Genomic DNA, 20714 nt, shown 5'->3' with positions numbered 1-20714 from the left:
ATTGTCTGCAAGAAGAGAAGAAGAAATCATCTTTACTGTTTATGCCTGCCTGATGCCTGATGCATTCTGGGTATGTACCAGAACTGTATTCTAGTCAAGGACATCCAACTATGCCTACATGCTCAGCCTGTGTGAATCTTGTGGGAGGCATTGCTTCTGTGCTGTTCTTATCTCCGAAGGCACCTCTGTTACACAGCCTGTACCAGACTTTACACAGAAAGGCTATTGATCCAAGTTCTGTTTCTGGATTGGTCCTCAGAGGTCATCTGACGAAACCTAAGGAGAAGGTGGCTTATGATTTTGGATAGTCTGTGCTAAGATGTGAGAAAGCTTGCATCTTAACATAGTTTTTCTCTGCACATCTTCTATAATAATTAAGACCTGAAAAGTACCTCTTGTGACTTAGCTCTCTGAGGAGAGTGAAAATAAAGAACTGCTTTTGAAACAGATCTGGTTTTTCATCACATAAGGAAACTGTTGGTGACAACCTAATTTACCGCTGTTCCAGTGACCGATGGACTTTTATTCCTAATCAAGAGAATTCATATCCTCCATGCTGAGAAGATGACTCCATCTCCCTGAGTTTGCTATGGCCTAATCTGATGGTGAGGATAAGGAAATTCTCTATATTTTCAGCTGGGCTTAGATAAAATAATTTTATTGTTGTATGGGATAAGGAAGTGAAGTTCCTGGGGTGATAAGCTATTTTTAGATTGCTGCTAATCAGGAATTATCTAGTGTGTAAGAATTAGTTAATCATTTATCTAGCAAGTGTCATGTGATAATTATGTACTGAGTTTCATATATGTATTCGGATATTTTGTGAAAAATAATTAGTTATTATTTGCTGCTGGCTTATGAATTATATTTTTCTATTTCTATAATAAAATATTTCATATAGCCTTGGTCTGTTTCGTATAAGTAGGCAAAGATTGCTTTATCCGGAAAGGTGTTTATGGTGTATCCTAGCAACGAGATATGCACGTAACTTTGTTATACCCATAAATCTACCTACAGTTCGAGGTTGCTCTTTCTCAGGTTGATCACCCAACCCAGGCGTTGCAGCAGGGTACTGCCCCAAGGGAGGGAGCTCTGATCAGCCATTCGTCCAGATATGGATGGACCAGGAAATCCTGAGAGCAAAGGTGGGCTGAAAGTCCTGGGCGCAGTTGCCAGGCCGAACGGAAGGGCCGCAAACTGGAAGTGTTGATTCAGAACATGGAACCGTAGAAACTTCCTGTGACCCAGAAAGATGGTGAAGAAACTGATGGGACGATTATGGGGTTATGAGAAAAAATTTTTGATGAATAGCTTTCGACGGGCAAAATACAATCATCGATACAATCATCGAGACTATTTGTTGGAAGCAAAAGAATCACAGGAAGTTCTGGAGGATACAGATATTTTTACCTTTATAATGAAATACACAAATGCTAGTACCACTCTGAATCGCATCGTTAGGAGAAATTGGAAGGTTGTACAGACTCATCCTATTTTTAAAGACATCACACTAAGAACTGCATTTAATAGGGGGCATAATTTAAAGGAAATCCTTCGTCCATCTGATACTACCCCGAGGTATAAGACTAAAAGCATATTAGGGCATTTTAGGCATAGACCCTGACAAAACTAGGAGTGAAACGGTTGGGCAGCCGTCAGGTATAAAGATAAGTGCCTTTCCTTCACAGCACTCTATAGCACTTTATAGCACTCTATGCACTTTATAATTTATGCAGAGCCGGAAGAGAAAACCAATTCCAATGATGAAAACACCACCCCAGTAAGGGTACAAATAGAAATATAAATTAGTACCTTGGGTGTTTGAGGTCTAGCAGAAAAATCCATTTAACATAGTTTTGTCCTCATCGCTTGATGTTTATTTATTTGGACATTTCTAGAAGTTTCCTTGTTTGGTTGATTCAGAACTTGGAACCGCAGAAACTTCCTGTGACCCAGAAAGATGGCGATATGAAGATATGCCTCTGTGAAATCCAGGGAGGCCAGAAACTCCCCTGGCGCCACTGTTGCAATGGCCGATCTCTCAGTTTCCATTCTGAAGCAAGGAACCTTCAGTGCCGCATTGACCGCTTTTAGATCCAGAATCAGTTTCCGATCTTCGGAGCCTTTCTTTGGAACGATGAACTATATTGAGTATCTCCCCGAGCCTCAGTCGTCCTTTGGCACAGGTTTTTTTTAAATTTTTAACTTTATCTTTATTCATTTCAATTATTTATATGTTCATCAACATCATTTCAAATAAGCAATGTCTTAATTCTTTACAAAGAAAAAAAGGGAAAAAAAAATTCCAGTTAACAAAATATTTAACATTGCTCCCTTGTTAATCCACAATATATGAGGGAGATAGCTTTAAAAAGTCGGAAAATCATGAATTATTATCAAATCTTCATAAGGAAACTAAATAGCATGCCTGATTGCTAACCTAGTACTAAATTTTTTGAGCCTTACTCCTGGGATTTAGCGGGGGTACTTGCAGAAATCAAATCTTTACCCATTATAAACCTTGAAAGTTGTGATGACTCAAGGAAAATATATTTAACTCCTTGAAACTTAACAAAACATTTACATGGAAATCTAAGTATAAAAGTACCCCCAAGTTTTAAGACCTGAGATCTCAAAAGGAGAAATTGTTTCCTCTTTTTTTGGGTAACGGGAAACATTCGGATACATTCTAACTTTCTGATCTAGGAATAATTTATCTTTATACTTGAAGAAAATTTTCAAAAGCCAGTCTCTGTCCAAGACCAGAGTTAACTGGACAAAAAGTGTAGCAACTCTCATCTGCTCAGAATCTGAAGTCTCCAGAATATTTGTTAAATTCAACGTGTCCATTTCTGGAGCTTGTTGGTCTTCAGCTATTTTCTTCTTCCCTTTCGGTAGATAGTAAATTTTTGAAACTGGGGGATACGCATTCTGAGGAATCTTCAAATTCTCTGTAAGATACCTTTTGAACATATCATGGGCAGATATAGTTATTAATTTCGGAAAATTAATTAATCTCAAGTTATTCCTTCTTGATGCGTTCTCCAACATTTCTAATTTTAAATTAATATTTCCGTTATCTTTCATCAATAATTGATTTTGTATCCCCATAGATTCCACTTTTTGTTTTTGTTCAGCTAGATTTATTTCAATTTTTTCAATTCTTTGCTGAGTATTCAGTGATTCCGAAAGTATTCCAGAACAGTAAGTAGTTAAATTCTTCATCTGAGTTCCCAATGAGGATTGCAACTCAGAAATCGCTTCCCAAATAGAGTTCAGGTCTACCACTGGGGGTTTCTTTAAAGGAGCAATCACAAAATTTATCACAGTGAATTTAGAGTTCACAGTACCTGCTGAGGAAATTATTGAAGATAAGTTCTGCCGTTCCTCCACCGATTCCAGGAGTTCACATGGTGAAGTATGATCTTAAAAATCAGCTGGAGTTCATAGCACAGCAAGTTCTTCTCCTTCGCTGCCATCTAACAACAACGCTGTCCCACTTCCCTCACCCGCCGTGCTGAACTCCAATGGCTGTGGGTGTGGTGCACTGGTGCTCCTCGCTCCTCCGGAGAGAAACTGATTGCCTCGATTGAAGCCTGAGAGTCTTCCGACCGATTCTCGCCTCTAGCCGAGGACTTCTCATTAGGTTCCACCCTAGGCTGCCTCTCAATGAAAACATCCATCGGGCCGGATTGATGAGGTATCTGCCCGGGTTCAGAAGGAAAAACCCGGGTCTTAGATTTCCTTTTAACCATAGTTTAGGATACGATCCGACAGCGTTCCACTGAGATAATTCAGGACGTCATCTTGGCTAGGCTCCTCCCGCTGGCCGCACAGGTTTGATAGATGCAATATCCAGCAGTCTGTGAACCGTGGCCTGTACCCGGAGCACTTTTCAGGATGCCCTGAAGGCGAACCCAGAAAGAAATCCAAGGTCACCGTCTCCCACTCCACCAGAAAAGACAAGAGATGCCCTCCGATTCGGGTGACAGGGGCCAAAGGTCTGCCGTCAGAACTGCTTCTTCGTGGGAGTGGGAGTACGTCTGTTTGATGACTGCTGACTGGCGGGCCCTCAAAGCAGGGTCTGGACGAAGAATTGAATCTTTGACCCGACGCCGAGAGACCGGCGTACTGATGAGGGCGCCGGAAGGGATAAAAATTAGGACACCCCGAACTCCTAGCGGGCAAGGCTTGTTGCCCGGCAGAACCTTAGGCTTAAGGTCCTGTACACTGGCCATAAGGTCATCCAGACCCTGGCCAAACAAGGGTAGTCCTTTAAAGGGCAACCTACTCAGAGTGGCCTTAAAGGAAGAATCCCCAGACCACTGTTGTATCCACAGCATTCTTCTGGCAGACACGGAATAAACTCCCAGCTTGGCAAAGACCTTCATCATGTCATATAAGGTCTACCAGATAATCCACTCCGGAAATCAGAAAATCAAAATCCTGGACCATAACATCAGGATCATGGCGAAGCTTGGAATGGCGCACTCAGGCTACAAAAGATGTGGCTGCTGTTGCTCTGATCCCAGCCACTGCCAAATCAAAAGGGCTGCCTATCCTGAAGATCTTTCAGAACCACCCCTCCATCGGAGGGTAGGGAGGTACGCTTGGTGACCTGAGCCACAGCTGAATCTACCGTCTACCTTTGGCGAAGCAAAACATTTGGAAAACTCTGGTGCCATGGGGTAAAGTCTCGCCATGGCTCTAGCACATTTCAGGGGACCCTCCGGGTTATCCCAAACTTCTGAAAGAATCCAGACCAGATCTGGATTATCAGGAAATTAGGCAGAGTGGTCTTTGGTCACTCATCAAAGAACATTCCACCTGGACAGGCTGATCCGACTGCAGATTTAATTCCCGCAGGGACTCCGAAATGAGATCCTCAAGATGGTTTGGCTTGAAAAACCTGTGTACAGATGGATCATCTGCCAGATTTTGGGCCCCACATGAATCTTTGGATTGGGCCTAGATTAGAAAATCTCCCTGCTGACATTATATTGAAATTAGGCATCTCACTACACCTAGATTTTTCCTCCAGAATTTTAGGTATTATTCTGGATTCTTCTCTTACATTTCATGATCAGATAAACTCTTTGGCAAAGAAATGTTTCTTTAGCTTGCGTATACTGAGGAAGGTTAGACCACTATTTCATCATGATCATTATTTATTATTGGTACAGTCCACTGTCGTCACTCAGTTGGACTATTGTAAGTCTGTCTACTTGGGTGTTAAACAGGGTAGTTTAGACCGGCTGCAGTTAATACAAAATACAGCGGCTAAACTTATCTTTGGAAAGAGGAAGTATGATCATGTATCCCCATTACTGAGAAAACTTCATGGCTACCAGTTCGTTATAGGATACAGTTCAAGTGTGCATGTGTTATCTTTAAATTCCTTTATGGAATATTTGATCCTTTTATCCCTCTATGTTGGAATGCTACTAGATCCTGTTATTCAAGGATTACAACAATATATAAACAAGGATTACAACAATATATAAACTATAATTTCCTTCTTTTAGAGGACTTAAATGTGCTGGGAAGCTTAGCAAATCTATGGCATTCACACTGGTTGAAATTTGGAATGGGATTCCTGATTCCACCAGACTGATAGGACAGTATCTACAATTTCGGAAAGATCTAAAAACTTAGCTGTTTACATTATATTTGAAACGTTTACCTGCTGAAGTGCTGTAGCAACACTATACCCTAATCTTTTTAGCCTTTAATTAATTTTATTTTTTAACTTTATTTCAGTGTTGTCTTTGCAATGATGCACTTATAATTACTCCACTCTTAGGCTTTCTTTCATAGGCTTATTCTTATGTCATTCTAATTTAGTCACTTGTGAACTGAGTTGAGCTCCCTTGGGAGATGACCCGGTATATAAACTGAAGATTAGATTAGATTAGAAGGTCAGTTAGGTTAGTCACATCAGTGGATGATGCCGAGATGCCCTGAGGCAACAGAGCGATGGAAAGAAATGCAGATGTGATGGAAAGCATCGCCCGCCTGTGCTCTGGGGTCCCCATCTGTGAACACAAGAGACAGACTGGAGTCCAGTGGAGAAGAACCCAAATGCTGGGATGGATTCTGAGGTGGAGCCACAGGCATGGCCTTTTAACCAAATATGCCTAATACATCATATTCACAAACTCCGGAGGAAAAAAAATCCCCTGCGGCATGGGCCGCTCTATGCGCCTCAGACTTAGAGTGCTTGGACGATTTATGAGACTTTTCCCCAGAACTGCGCTTGTGTTTCACTGAAACGCCACACCATCCTTCTGAGGGTCTCCAGGCGTGATTTTTGCAGCGCTTGCAGCATTAGATCCAAGAAGGACCTCTTCAGAGGTGGAAGGCATGGAATCCATGCACACCTCGCCTCCTCTCGTGGGCCATGGCACACATGGAACATGGCTGCGAATCCAACAGCCATCCGCTGCAAACGAGTCATGAATCCATGCCATTATGTCCTGAGGAGGCCATGTGAGAAGTATGGAGCGAAAACGAAGCTCTAAGTGCAAAAAATATACTTTTTAAAAGTTTGAAGAAAATCCAAGATGACCGCCGCAGGTGCAGATTTTGCCCTAAAATAGCCCAGGAAAAACACAGGAATCTTTGGAAAACAGCGATTTTTCAAGTTTAGAGGTTGGGGGGGGGGGGAGGGCATGCAAGGAAATTACTCAGAACCCCCTTTTTAGGACCCCCAAATTTGCTAAACCAGGCAGGCAAGCAGCTACTCACTGTGCTATGGTACTGTAAGGGAGAAATGGTAGGTACTATTGAAAACAGCATGCAGGGAGATCTCAAGCCTCATCAAGCTGGAAAACTAGATTTCAAGTCTTCTGACTGCCTCACCTGCCTGGTCATCTCGATCAGTGACTTACAACACCTCCGGATTACACAAGGAAGGTACGCAGTCCAGTCCCGATCCCGGACATGCCTCCATGGAACCGCACAGCCTGTACTGTACCCATTAGCAGACGAACCCAGGGTAAGCCAGCTCCTGGAGCCCCTATTTGACATGTAGATTGTCTGGGGGGCTTACTGCAGTGGAAGATAACCCTCCAGAGGCAGACTTTACTCCAAAGTCTGCGATCTCCCGCTAAAAGGATGTCCCCGAAGGGTATTTCCACAGCACAAGGGCAAACCCGTGAAAAAAAAAGATTAAAATAATAAACTAAATTTAAGAAATGAAAACACGAGCAGAAAAGATGAGCTCAATGAAAAATTGATTATCACCCTGCAACGAGACATGGAAGACCTTTCCAACCGCAGCAGAAGATCCAACCTGAGAATCATTGGATTACCTGAATCAACAGAGGGCTCTGATATGATTTCCTTCTTGTCTAATTTTCTGCCTAAAACTCTCGGTCTTGTCTTCTCTCCTCCATTGGAAATAGAGCACGCTCACCGTGTACCTTCTCATCTTTCATCACATGCTTCCTCTCCTCGACCCATAGTGGCAAAGTTGCTCAGATTTCAACACACGTTGCAAATCCTTACAGCTGCAAAATCTAAACCTCAACTTCTCCACCAAGGTAGAAAGTTCTTTATAGTTCCAGACCTGGCCAAATCCACGGCCTTGAAGAGAAAAGCATTTCTTTCCCATCGACAGGAGCTTAAAGATATAGGAGCCAAGTATGGTCTTATGTACCCAGCAAGGATGAAAGTGACCTACAACAACCGCACATCTTCATATACTGACCCTAAAGACTTAGTTGCATTTCTGGAATCTTTAAAAATGCGCTGACATGATTTGCTGCAAACATACTCACTTGTTTCTCAGTTATACCGCAAATATTGATAAGCACACCAATTTTCAAGTTATTGATATTGTATGGGTGTGGGGTTCTTTGCTAGCTTTCCCATTTGTGTTATATCTTTATGCTCACAGGAGCACCCATAAAAATTTTTAACTCTATGTATGAGAATGTGATCCTTTGTGATGACATTTTATACTTTTTCTCTACTACCTATATGCTCTTTCTTTTACTTTCTGACAGGAGTGTCTACCTTAAACATTCTCTTTGCTATATACACACATTGAACATGTGCAAAATATACTGCAATATAGTAATGTATTTAAAAGATTATGGCTGACTTGCATATTTTTTCCTTTAATGTGAATGGACTAAATCATCCCATTAAGAGGAAAAAGATAGCTAACTATATTTTTAATAAGCACCCTGATGTGGTTTTTTTACAAGAGACTCACCTGCCTCTCGCTGCTGCCTTAAAATTTCAATTAAAGGGATACTCCTCTCACTTTTATTCTCCTGCGACCCAGCGTAAGAAAAATGGAGTCTCAATATTTTTCCATGATAAACTCTCTCCTGTAGTTCACTCTTCTACGACGGACAAGGATGGAAGATGGTGCTTGGTGCACGCTGCGTTGCACTCAGTGAACTTTGTGTTCCTTAACATTTATGCTCCAGTCCTAGACCACCCAGAATTTTTCCAAGACCTTCAGATGGCGTTAGTAGAATACAGTTCTTGCCCTTTAGTACTTGGAGGCGATTTCAATCAAATTCAAGATATTTATATTGATAGATCATCTTCTTGCAAACCCTCCAAATCCAAGTCATTCACAGCCTTACATGCCCTTAAAGATGCCTTCTCCCTTGTAGATCCATGGCGTTTGTTTAATCCAAAGGGTAGAGAATACTCTCACTTCTCACCACCTCATAATACCTACTCAAGAATAGACTTCTTTCTTATATCCTCCTCTCTCATTCAGGACCTGGCAAACAATGTTATTCACCCAATCTCTCTTACAGATCATGCGGCCACCTCCCTACACCTACTTATCTCTGCCCCCCGCAAAGAATCTTCTTCTTGGAGACTAAACAATGCTTTACTCTTAGACTCAGAAATAGCTGACAAAATTCAATCTTTCACTGCTGAATTCTTCGAACTTAACTCCAAAGATCCAGAAATTTGCCCATCCATTGTCTGGGAGGCTTATAAAGTCTCCCTTAGGGGTGAACTTATCAATCTCGCCTCTTGGAAAAAGAAACAATCCATGAAAAAAGAGAAAGACTTAGAATCTTCTATTAAAGAGTTAGAACTACAACATATGTCTGCCCACTTACATGATCCATCTATTTTTCAACGTATACAAAATCTTAAATACGAATTTAACACTTTAGTTTCCAGTACTGCTAGACGGGATATTTTTATCTCAACCTCTGGACATTATATGGGAGACAACCTTATGGGACGCCCTTTGGCTAGATATCTTAAAACTAAATCCAAACGCCTACATATCACAGCCATTCAAAACCCATTGGGGCAGATGGTTAAATCCCGGTCTCTGATCTCCTCTCAGTTTGAAAACTTCTATACTACTTTATATAAATCTGATTTTTCTGCTTCAGAATCGGGGATAGACTCTTTTCTTGCTTCTTTGGTTCATCCGACCTTATCGGACTCTGTGAAATTGAAACTGGACTCTCCCATTACTGTATCTGAAATAGAAGCCGCAATATCAGCTATGCCTACCGGCAAAGCCCCAGGTCCTGACGGGTTTACCAATGAATTTTTTAAGCAGTTTCATAATCTTCTGGCTCCTCATCTTCTTTCTTACTATGAATTCCTCCACTCTGATCCAGACAAACAATTCAACTTCACTGAGGCCACTATAGTAGTCATTCCCAAACCTGACAGAGACCCTACCTTGGTTAAAAACTTTCGCCCCATTTCTCTTCTTAATTTAGATTACAAGATCATGGCAAAACTTCTTGCACTGAGACTCAACAAAGTGATCCCCTCTCTTATTCACAAAGATCAAACGGGGTTTATTAAACAAAGGTTTATAGGAGACAATATACGCCTCTTTCATCATATTAATGCCCATGCTAAAACACTCTCAGATCCCGTAATCGGTTTGGCCATAGATGCTGAAAAGGCCTTTGACCGAGTTGAATGGCCTTTTCTATTCCAAATTTTAAAGTGGTACAACTTTGGCCCGTTCTATACAGATTGGATTAAAACTTTATATCATCAACCCACAGCTCGCATTTTAATTAATAATTCTCTCTCCAACAAATTCTCCCTACATAGAGGCACTCGCCAGGGCTGCCCTCTGTCGCCGCTGCTATTTAATTTAGCGTTGGAACCTCTCCTCTCTGCTATCCGACAATGCCCAACAATAACAGGAATTGAAACCACTTATTGTCATATCAAATTAGCAGCATACGCTGATGATGTCCTTCTCTTTATCCGAGATCCTGTTGCTTCCCTTCCCTCACTCGTTAATATTGTCTCTCATTACTCCAAGCTTTCTGGATACTCAGTTAACTGGGAAAAATCAGAAATTTTCCCTCTTAATGATCTCATTTACCCCTCAGATCTCGCCCAATTTCCCTTCACGTGGTCACACGGAGCTGTAAAATACTTGGGAGTGTTAATACATAAAGATCCAATTCAAACTCAAGATCTAAACATATCTAAAATTAAAAGTTTAGTTCTTAACACCCTGTCTCGTTGGTCTCCACTCTTCCTTTCATGGTGGGGCAGAATAGCTTCTATCAAAATGACCCTTACTCCTCAGATAAACTATACCCTCTCAATGCTTCCCTCCTTATGCAAGAAGAAATTTTTTCATTGGTTGAATAAGAAAATATCTGACTTTGTGTGGAATAACAAAAAACCTCGTATTGCTCTCGACAAGCTGAAAGCCTCTAAAATTAATGGGGGTTTGAATGTACCAGATTTTCATTTTTATTATATCGCATCATTGGCCAAATATGGAGCCTATTGGATTATTAACCCTAGTACCCAAGACTCACCAACCTGGTTTGACCTGGAACGGTTTTTATGTGCACCATTACATGTTTCATGCTTGTTGACGGTGCCAGTGCCCAAACTTTTGAGAAAATACTCCTTATTGAGTGCAACGCAGCATGCCCTTCATATACTAGACGTAATCGCAGAGATTTCAATTAAAGACAGTCCACTCTTGTCCATTTGGAATAACCCCAAAATCCAAATCAATAGTAAATCTCTTTCATGGAAAAGGTGGCAGCGGGCTGGTTTGTGGTCTCTCCATCAGATAACTACTCTCACTTCGTTTGTTCCCTTTGTCACAATTTGCTCTACTTACTCATTGTCTCCTTCTGCTTACTCACAGTGGCTTTCTCTTACTAAGACGTTATCTTCTATGTCTATACGCTTTGATTATATGACATCCATTCACACTTTGTATCACTGGTCCACATTGGCTATATCAAAAGGTAAAGCGATATCTCTCTTCTATAGTATTCTAAGAGATCACTCTTTCACATTTTCCTCTCATTCCATGAAACATTGGGAATCTATGCTGACAACCTCACTTACTGATGTTGACTGGGAACTCTTCTGGTCATCGACAAACCGACCTCTTTTATCATCCAGAGTCTCACAATCAATGTTCTTCATTATGTGGAATGCGGTATGGACACCCTTTCGGATGTGGAAAGCTAACCTAAAACAAGACTCTATATGTTGGAATTGTATGAAAGAAGCTGGGACTCTTGATCACATGCTTTTCCACTGTGCTAAAGTTCGTTCCTTTTGGACATGCATTTGGGACACCATAAAGTCTATTACCAATTGTTCAGAAGAAATTTCCTTTGACATTATAATTCTCCGATCTCAACACCCTTGTTTTACACAGTCTAACTGTCCTCCTAAACTCATTGATGCAATGTTTGTGACTGCCCTTATGCACATCTTGAAAAATTGGAAGTCCTCTTCATTACTAAACTATACCTTTTGGTGGAATTCTTTGAGCATGTATCATAAATTTGAATCATATGCTTATGAAAAGAAAAATATAATTCGACTTTCCAAAAGTTTGACACAATGTAAATCACCCTGGAAATTCCTAGACTCATATGTTCAATCTATTTCATAGACACTCCTCTCTTCTTCTTCTTCTTTACCTTCATCTTTTTCCTCATTTTATTCTTTTTCTTTCTTCCTTCAATTTCTCTTTCCTCTTATCTTTTCTTTTATTATCTTTTCATGAACAGTCCTAGTACTTTAGATCTTTTAAAACGATTCAATTCTACATTGCACAATATAACTGAATATTTGTTATACTAAATGTTTTGTTTTATTTTTTGATACCCTGTACTTGAACTGTTTCTTATATTTTTTCAAAAAACTCAATAAAAAATATTGAACTTAAAAAAATAAAAAAAAATAAAAAAAGAAAAGATGAGCTTCTACAGCTTGGCTTATAGGAATACAAAACTGATGTCCATGGAGCATGCCCATCAGAGGAGAGATGATGGGTGGAGCCAAAACATCTAACAAGTGAAGTTCCCACAGATCTTGGCTGCCCAAGATATATAACACCCAGTGATCCCCAGCATAATGGGGGATTGTACATGAATGTCTTGTCTCCCCGTTTTACCGTGTCAACTAATTTTTCTTCCATTTGTATCTTTGCTTTCCTGACTACAACTCTCTTAAGTTTTCCAGATATTTTTCCCTGTCTTTCTCTTTCTGTGATATTTTGTAGTTTTTGAAAGCTCACCTCTTATTCCTTACCTTCTCAGCTACTACTTTTGAGAACCAAAGCGGCCTGCTATTCCTCTTACTTTTACTTACTTGCCTCACAAAAAGGTTTGTTGCTCTTATACTTACTCCTTTCAGTTTTGTCCACTGCATTTCTACTCCTTCCAGACATTCCTATCCATACAATTCCTTGACGTAATCCCGCATCCGAACAGTTAGTTTTTTTTTTTTAAGTCTAGAACCTTTGCTTTTGAATGAGCCATTTCTATACCCATATTAATATTAAACAGTACTATGCAGTGATCATTGGATGCCAGATGATCACTCACTATAACATCAAAAATGCTTTCCCTGTTTGTAAGCACTAAGTCCAGTATGACCCCTTCCCACATGGGTTTCATTACTAACTGCTGGAACAGTAGTGGACTAAAAAACTGTGCCTGTTTTGTACAAACTGAGGCGCCTCTTTATTTTTTACCTTTTTTTTTTTTTTTGTGGCTCTTCTGTCATATCTTGACTAATGAAGTCTTTATCATATCTGTGCTAAATTCATCTTAATGTCTCTCTCCTATTTGAGTTACTTTCTGCTTTTTCTAAGTAAATAAACAACTTTAGTGTCTTTTATAGCAATTACAACAAAATAAGTTCTAATAAACAAGCATCTGAAAATAGTAAGTGTGATGCTATTTCTAGATATTTATGAATAAGGTCAGGGTTATTAATTTATCAAAAGAGGAAGCCAGAAAGAATTTAAATGCAACAAAAAAGCTGACTTTAATAGAAAATAGTCTATAGAGATCCAAGATGGCGTCCGGTACCTGTGACTGGTGAGACGCTGTGGAAATCACCGAATGTTTTCTTTCGATTTCAGTCCTTTTTCTTCCACTGTGATGCCGAAGAGACGGGGCAAGAGCTCTGCTGCAGCCTCGCGGCGCTCTGAACACCCCCCTCTTGCTTCCATCGAGCAATTTTTGCAGCGTCTTCAGAGGGAGCCTGCAGTTTCGGGGAATTGCCCATTGGACCTTGCGGTGTGGAGTGACGTCGACCCGGAAGTCCTAGGGATAGATACAACTCTGAGCCCCGATCAAAGGATTCCACCTCCCCCACCGTTGAGCGCTAGCTCGCCACATGAAGGGAGCGAGCCAGAAGAAGCAGTACTCCCCGACCGAGAGGCTGAACCATCTGGGGGCCAGCAAGGAGAAGTCTCTTTGGACTTTTTAAGCCCAGAGACAGTTCCAGCGGACAGGAGATCAGTGGGAGGAGAAAACCCGGACCGGCAGACAGAAGGCAGCCAAGATGAGCCGTTTTCAACTTTATATGAGCTTTCCTTTAAACATGAAAAACCAGCTGAAGTGACTCTTGACTCAATATGAGACTTGGTTTCCAAACTGGGAGACTCACTAACTAAACAGATTAAAGAAGGTGAAAAGAATATAAGAACTCAAAAACAAACAATAGAGGAAAATAAACAGGAAATTTCCAATATGAAAGAAAAAGCAGGAGAAATTGAAAAAGAAGTAATAATAATTAAGCTAGTTCAATCTACAATAATAAAAGATAATCAAATTATTAGAAGAAAATTGGAAACAATGGAAAATAATTATCGGGCCAATAATCTGCGCTTGCTGAATTTCCCAAAGGTTCCATCTATAAACCCAAGGGAGATGATAAAAAGGTACTTTAAATAGATATTAAATATCCCCGAGGAATCAATACCTCCTCTCACTTGGGTGTACTATTTGCCTACTAAAGTAATGGATCAGCAAGCGGAGGATCAGAAACAGGTTGAACAAGAACCTCAATTAGATTTAACAGAAATCCTGGAAGTATCTGATAAAGATTTGGCTAAACCAGCAACTCTTCTATTATCTGTGGCGTTATTGCCAGACAAAGATTGGATATTAAAAATGTTTTTTAAAAATAAAAATAAGGAGTTCCTGGACTTGAAAATTCAAGTATTCCCAGATGTTAGTAAAGAAACTCAGAATCGTAGACGTCAATTTCTTTTGTTGAAATCAGGAGTTGCGCAGTTGGGTGGTATTTTCTTTTTGCGCTTTCCATGTAAATGTATAGTAAGGTATCGTGATAACAAATATGTGTTTTTTGAACCGGCCCAACTTACAGCTTTCTTGACGCTGAAACGTTTGGAAAAGGAAGGAACAACAACAACAATGGACTTGACTGATAGAATATAAAGCTCCTTAACCCAGACTTCAGATACCTTTTTCTTTGTATAGGATTTATTATTTGAATTTCCTTAAAATCCACTCATAAGCTCTTGGATCCAATATGAGGACTTGAGATTGTTTGAGTAGAGACTTATTGTGGAAAATTGTTTCCCTTTTTTCTTTTAAATATATGTACAATCAGACAATCTTTCTGTACAAAATGTTTGATTTTGTTAAAAATTTAAAACTGATAAATAAAGAAATAAAAAAAAGAAAATAGTCTATAGAGTGTGATCAATTAAATGTATAAAATGCTCAGACATGAAACTCTTAAGGGAAGGTTGCTAAACCTCCCTAACTGGCGGTTGGAACTTTTCAGAACTAACATTTAAATCCAGCAGCGATGTGACTGAACATCACGGAGTTTAGAGAATTACTAAAATTTACAGCACTAAGCTTTTAAAACACCTTCAATTGGGTCTCCTGAAGCAGAGATCGAAAAGGGGCCACGTTGGGACCCCTTATGCCAAATATAAAAGCTAAGTAAATGTTAATATATCTAATGAACATAGTGATGGCTGTTTTTTGCTAAAAGAAGAGAAGATATCACTTTCAGCATATTTGAAGAACTATAAGAACTTTTAAAAATTTTTTACAAATTGTTCTCAGTGTCTTAGAGTGTGATCATGGATTTATGAAATTGCAATGACTGGAAGGTGAACTCTTTTTTAGGGAGCTTTAGCAGCCTTCTCTTCAGAATTTCATGTCTCTGAACATTTTATACATTTAATTGATCACAATCTATAGACTATTTTCTATTGAAGTCAGCTTTTTTGTTGCATTTAATTTCTAGATCTTTGCCATCTTTAGAATTAAGGCAAAACTCGGCTATCTCCTACTGAATATTTGGTTTGCTTGATTGGTCGATGACCAGCTATGTCACATGATATAACTGGTTACTACCAATATTCATCAGTTGATAGCTAAGGCACTTGATCAGATAGACCTGACCAAAAAACAGGTCTATCTTTGGCCACTAGATCTTAGCTAGCCAGCTGATAAATATCAGCTTGGCAGGCTAAATCTGTGATGATGAACTTAGACCCAGATATTCAATGCCAGTGGCTGGATATGGCCCTGATATTGAATATCTGGGCTTGCCACATACTGCGGGAGATAAGCTAACTCCTGTGGTCTCAATGTCAGGTCCTAATAAATTCACCATAGGAAAAAGATTTTGATCCCACAAAAAAACCATGAAAAGACTGAGATTGATCATAGCGGTACAACTGATCTTCGGGCTAAAAAAATCAGACCACATCACTCCATATTTAAAAAAACTCCATTGGCTACCAATCTAGTCTAGAATTATCTTCAAATTCGGGTGCCTATGTTACAAGACACTCTTCGGCACCTCACCCACCTACATTCTGATACACTTTGTACTACAGGACAAACAGCTCCTCTCTCGCAGACCATTATTCTTCACCTTCCCGAATCCCAATACAAGAGATTTCTCAACAGGACACTATCCTTCCAAGCAGGCATCTGGAACCCTTCCAGAATTCCTCGACATACCAATCTCTCAGAAAAGCAATGAAAACTCACCTATTCAACAAATTTGTCTGAACTCCCTTCCTTCAAACCAGTCTTCCCCCTCCAACTTCTCCAATCTCTTGTCTCTCACCTACCCCTATTTTCCATCCAAACTCTGACACTCATGTACAAGCTATAACCCTGTTCTTATAGATCTTCCTACACCTTGTAATCTCTGTTAGCTGCAATACTGTATACCCGCACTCTTTAATCACGCGGCAATACCGTACGTATACCTATACCTTGTAACCACTTTGCTCACTGCTATACTGTAAACCGTCTTGAACTGAATAGGTATGATGGGATATAACGCTATTATTAATAAATGAAAAGGAAAAGACAAATTTTAATTACTGTGCATGTTCTAACAGTTTTGATGATGATGTAGCTTTAATAGCACTCAATTTCAAATATAAAGAATTTCAATCTAAATGTAGTACCAGTACCTGATGATAATATTGCAGTTTTTTCAATTTCTTCAAATGGCACATTTTTGGGATCTTCACTTAAATACCCTGAAGATTCTTCTCTTGAGGTTTCTGATGAATCCAATATTTTACTACATGGCTTAAATACAAAAATATTTTTTGTTAAGCGTTATTTTAGAAATAAGTAACTTGATAAAATAATTTCAAAATATGAATTCAATTAAATAATAATGATTGACAAAATTATTATATAATGATTAGGGTCTTACCTCGATAATCTTCTTTCTTGTAGATGTGTCTAGTGATCCTGAACTCTAGGGTTATACATCTGAACCTGCAAGTTGCTTGCAGAATGCTAGCAATCATATTTTGAACTCCACCTCCTTTCAAGGGAGCTGTTCCTGCCCCCTCAGTTTGTACAAAACAATCAAGTAGCACTATAATGAGAGACATAGCTGGAAGGCGGGAAATGGGAAAAATCTCCGACACTACAATTCTGTTCTGCTCTGTAACAAATATTACCGATTAACATGATAACATTCAAGTAACTGCTCAAATCAAATACAAAAACATTTGCGACAAGCACTAATCTTATTTGTAGTGTACATTTACCACAATTTAAAATGGCTTAATGCTCTCAGGTGTCCTGTGGTAATTTCCTAATCTGCGTGCAATAAAAATTATTTTTTATTTTTGTGCAGCAGGGGTGTGTTTGGGGTAGAGAGTGGGTGTTTCTGCATTTATCAGTGCAGCTACTGTGTGCTAATTAGCACAGGATTATTACATGAGCCCTTATTAACACTTACTTTGTAGATTGTAAGTACTAACGTGGATTCTATTGTGAGTGCAATACCGATGGTATCTGATAGTGATTACAAGTGCCAGAGGAAATAGTGAGTAATATGCTTTGAACCTGTAAGTTAACAGTTGTGACTGGGGTCTGTGTTCACCGGTAGAATTGCAGAGTTTTTTAGTTAGGCAAAAAGGAGAACACCTCACCTTAGAGTATAGGTAGATAACAAGAAGGCAAGGAAGGAGTCTTTTCAACCAAATGATCAAGTATTTATTAAAAAATAGGTAGTCTCAACAAGGATCTCAGTTTCGGCGTATGATGTACTCTTTCCTCAGAGGACACTAACATAAATAATATAACACATAAAAAATACATTTATAAACAAGTCAAGATATCAAAAATGCAATAGAACAATGGACCAAAACCAACAATGTAAAAGGAACAGTGAATAACCCAAATGAGTTTATCAGAGCAGTGTGCTGGTGCGGATTATTATCATCATCTTACAGAATGGAATGATTCCGGATAGATAGCACAGTTACTTACCGTAACAGGTGTTATCCAGGGACAGCAGGCAGATATTCTCTATATGTGGGTGACGTCATCAAAGGAGCCCCCTAGCGGACGTTCTCGCAAGCAGACTTGCTTGGAGATCTTCATGCTTGCGAGTGTACCGCGCATGCGCGTTTGCCTTCCCGCCCGACTAAGGGCGTGCGTCTCCTCAGTGTGGCCTCAGTTCAGCCAGCCAGCAAGGAAGCCAACCCGGGGAGGTGGGTGGGTTGCGAGAATATCAGCCTGCTGTCCCTGGATAACACTTGTTACGTTAAGTAACTGTGCTTTATCCCAGGACAAGCAGGCAGCATATTCTCTACATGTGGGAGACCTCCAAGCTAACCAGAAAGGGATGGTGGGAGAGTTGGCAATCTAGGCAAACAGATGTTGCAAAACTGACTGGCCAAAATGTCCGTCATGCCTGGAGAAAGCATCCAGACAGTAGTGAGAGGTGAAAGTATGAACCGAGGACCAAGTGACAGCCTTGCAGATTTCCTAAATCAGAGTCGATCGGAGGAAAGCAACAGACGCCGCCATCGCTCTGACCCTATGTCCCGTGACCAGACCCGGCAGGGAAAGACCAGCCTCAGCGTAACAGAAAGAGATACAAGCGGCCAACCAGTTAGAAATGGTCCGCATAGAAACAGGACGCCCCAAACAATTGGGATCGAAAGAGACGAAAAGCTGGGGAGCAGTCCAATGAGGCGCAGTGCGCTGCAAATAAAAGGCCAGCGCACGCTTACAGTCAAGAGTATGGAGAGCCGCCTCACCAGGGTGAGAATGGGGCTTCAGGAAAAACACCAGAAGAACCACGGACTGGCTGATGTGAAAGACCTAACAACCTTAGGCAAGAATTTAGGATGGGTACGAAGAACCACCTTATCATGATGGAAAACAGTGAAAGGAGGGTCCGCCACCAAGGCCTGCAGCTCACTGACCCTACGAGCAGAAGTGAGCGCAATAAGAAACATAACCTTCCACGTGAGATACTTCAAGTGAGCCCTAGCTAGCGGCTCAAAGGGCAGTTTCATCAAGTGAGTAAGGACCACATTGAGATCTCAAACCACAGGAAGTCCGTTGCCGTTTCGAAGGTACAAGCCTCGAAGGCGCGGAAGCCCTCGATCGAGGGCTTGCCCAGGCCACCCGGAAAGGCGCATGCCTCGAATCCGGGGAAGAAGAATTGCTCAAAGGCAAGCGGCGAGACTTGCGAGACGAGCCTGGAGGAACCTCAGAAGAACCCCCAGGCTGGTCAGGCTGGGGTTGGGTCGAAGCCAGGGCCAACTGATCCAGAACTGAGGAAATCTGCATAGTAAGGATAGCCTTAAGCATGTCCTTGAACATAGGCACCAAGACCAGAGTAGGCTGGGTCTGGGGTGCAGCAGTACACTCCTTCGGGGGTGACCTCGAGGTAGAGTATTCCCGACGTGAGGAGGCACGCTTAGCATGAGGTCTCGAAGAGGCCGAAGAAGCGGCACTCACATGAGACTCCGAGGGAGGCTTCTTTGCTGGCACACCTGAGAAGGGAAGAGGAGACTTATCTGAGGCCGGGGCAGCAGGCGGAGCTGAGGTCGAGGCCTTCGAGACGAGGGCGACTTCATCGAGGTAGAGGATTTCGAAGCCGAGGATTTCGAAGCCGAGGCTCCCATCGAGGCCCTCAGTCTCCATAGGGCCAAAGAGTCGGAGGATTTTGGCCACACGCCGACGAAGGGCCTGCGGTTGAAGAGTTGCACAACACGGGCAAGACTCGGCGTGGTGATCAGCACCAAGGCACTCCACACACCAACGATGGGGGTCGGAGATCACCTGGTTGCACTTAGTGCGGTTCTTAAACCCGGACAGAGGCCGTGACATAGGAAAAAATATAGCCGCGGCCCCGTGAGGCCAGGCGGCCTGACAAAAACCGGCAGCCCGGTCGAAAAAAAGATACGAAGGTTAAAAAGTTGGTTTTTTTAGAAAGAAAAGACGCGCCGCACAGCGACTTACCCGAAAATAATAAAGCAAGCCGCGCTGCAAGAGGCACTACGAAATTGCGCAGAGCAAGGGAGCAGGGCTTCTGGCCTCGCGGAAAACCATAGAACTGAGGCCACACTAAGGAGACGCACACCCTGATTTGGGCGGGAAGGCACACGTGCGGTACACTTGCAAGCTTGAAGATCTTCAAGCAAGTCTGCTTGCGAGAATGTCCGCTAGGGGGCTCCGTTGATGACATCACCCACATGTAGAGAATATGCTGCCTGCTTCTCATGGGATAAAAAAAAATTCTACCATAAAGATAGAAAGATAGATGTAGAGGCGATTCAAAACTTTTGAGCTTTTCCAGTCTTGTCAAAAATCATGGAAAAGGTTATCTATCTACCAGCCCTGAAGACTGGTATCTGGCATCACCATGACCCAGGAGGAATTCCGCAATGATATGCCCTTACATAGCAATTGCAGGAGAAGCCACCAATCATGCTGGCCTGAGCCTCCAGAGACTAGGGAAGACTGGTCTGTTCCCTGTGCGGAACCCAGCAAGAAAGACATGCTATAGAGGAAGCCTATGCGCTCTCGCCCAAGGAACCACATCCAATGTGACCACCACAGATCCCAGGACCTGAAGATAGTGTCACGCCGAAGGAGCTGGTTGACCCAAAAGAGAAAAAAATCTGGGAACACAGATTCTGTCTG

At 41.3% G+C, this 20714-nt stretch overlaps 1 protein-coding gene across 5 annotated transcripts in view; it reads right to left on the bottom strand.

The window, feature by feature from the left end:
- CFAP36 (cilia and flagella associated protein 36) overlaps positions 1-20714 on the bottom strand; it is a 240007-nt gene that overhangs the window by 51202 nt on the left and 168091 nt on the right. For all 5 annotated transcript variants that reach the window (XM_033936495.1, XM_033936498.1, XM_033936500.1 and 2 more), the window contains one exon: positions 16721-16841. In XM_033936495.1, coding sequence (XP_033792386.1) covers positions 16721-16841 — 121 coding nt within the window. The remainder of the gene's footprint in view (positions 1-16720; positions 16842-20714) is intronic.

Source organism: Geotrypetes seraphini, chromosome 3 (assembly GCF_902459505.1).
Source record: "Geotrypetes seraphini chromosome 3, aGeoSer1.1, whole genome shotgun sequence".
NCBI lineage: Eukaryota > Metazoa > Chordata > Amphibia > Gymnophiona > Dermophiidae > Geotrypetes > Geotrypetes seraphini.
Note: the sequence above shows the minus strand (reverse complement) of the source record. Positions and strands in the feature narration are given on the sequence as shown.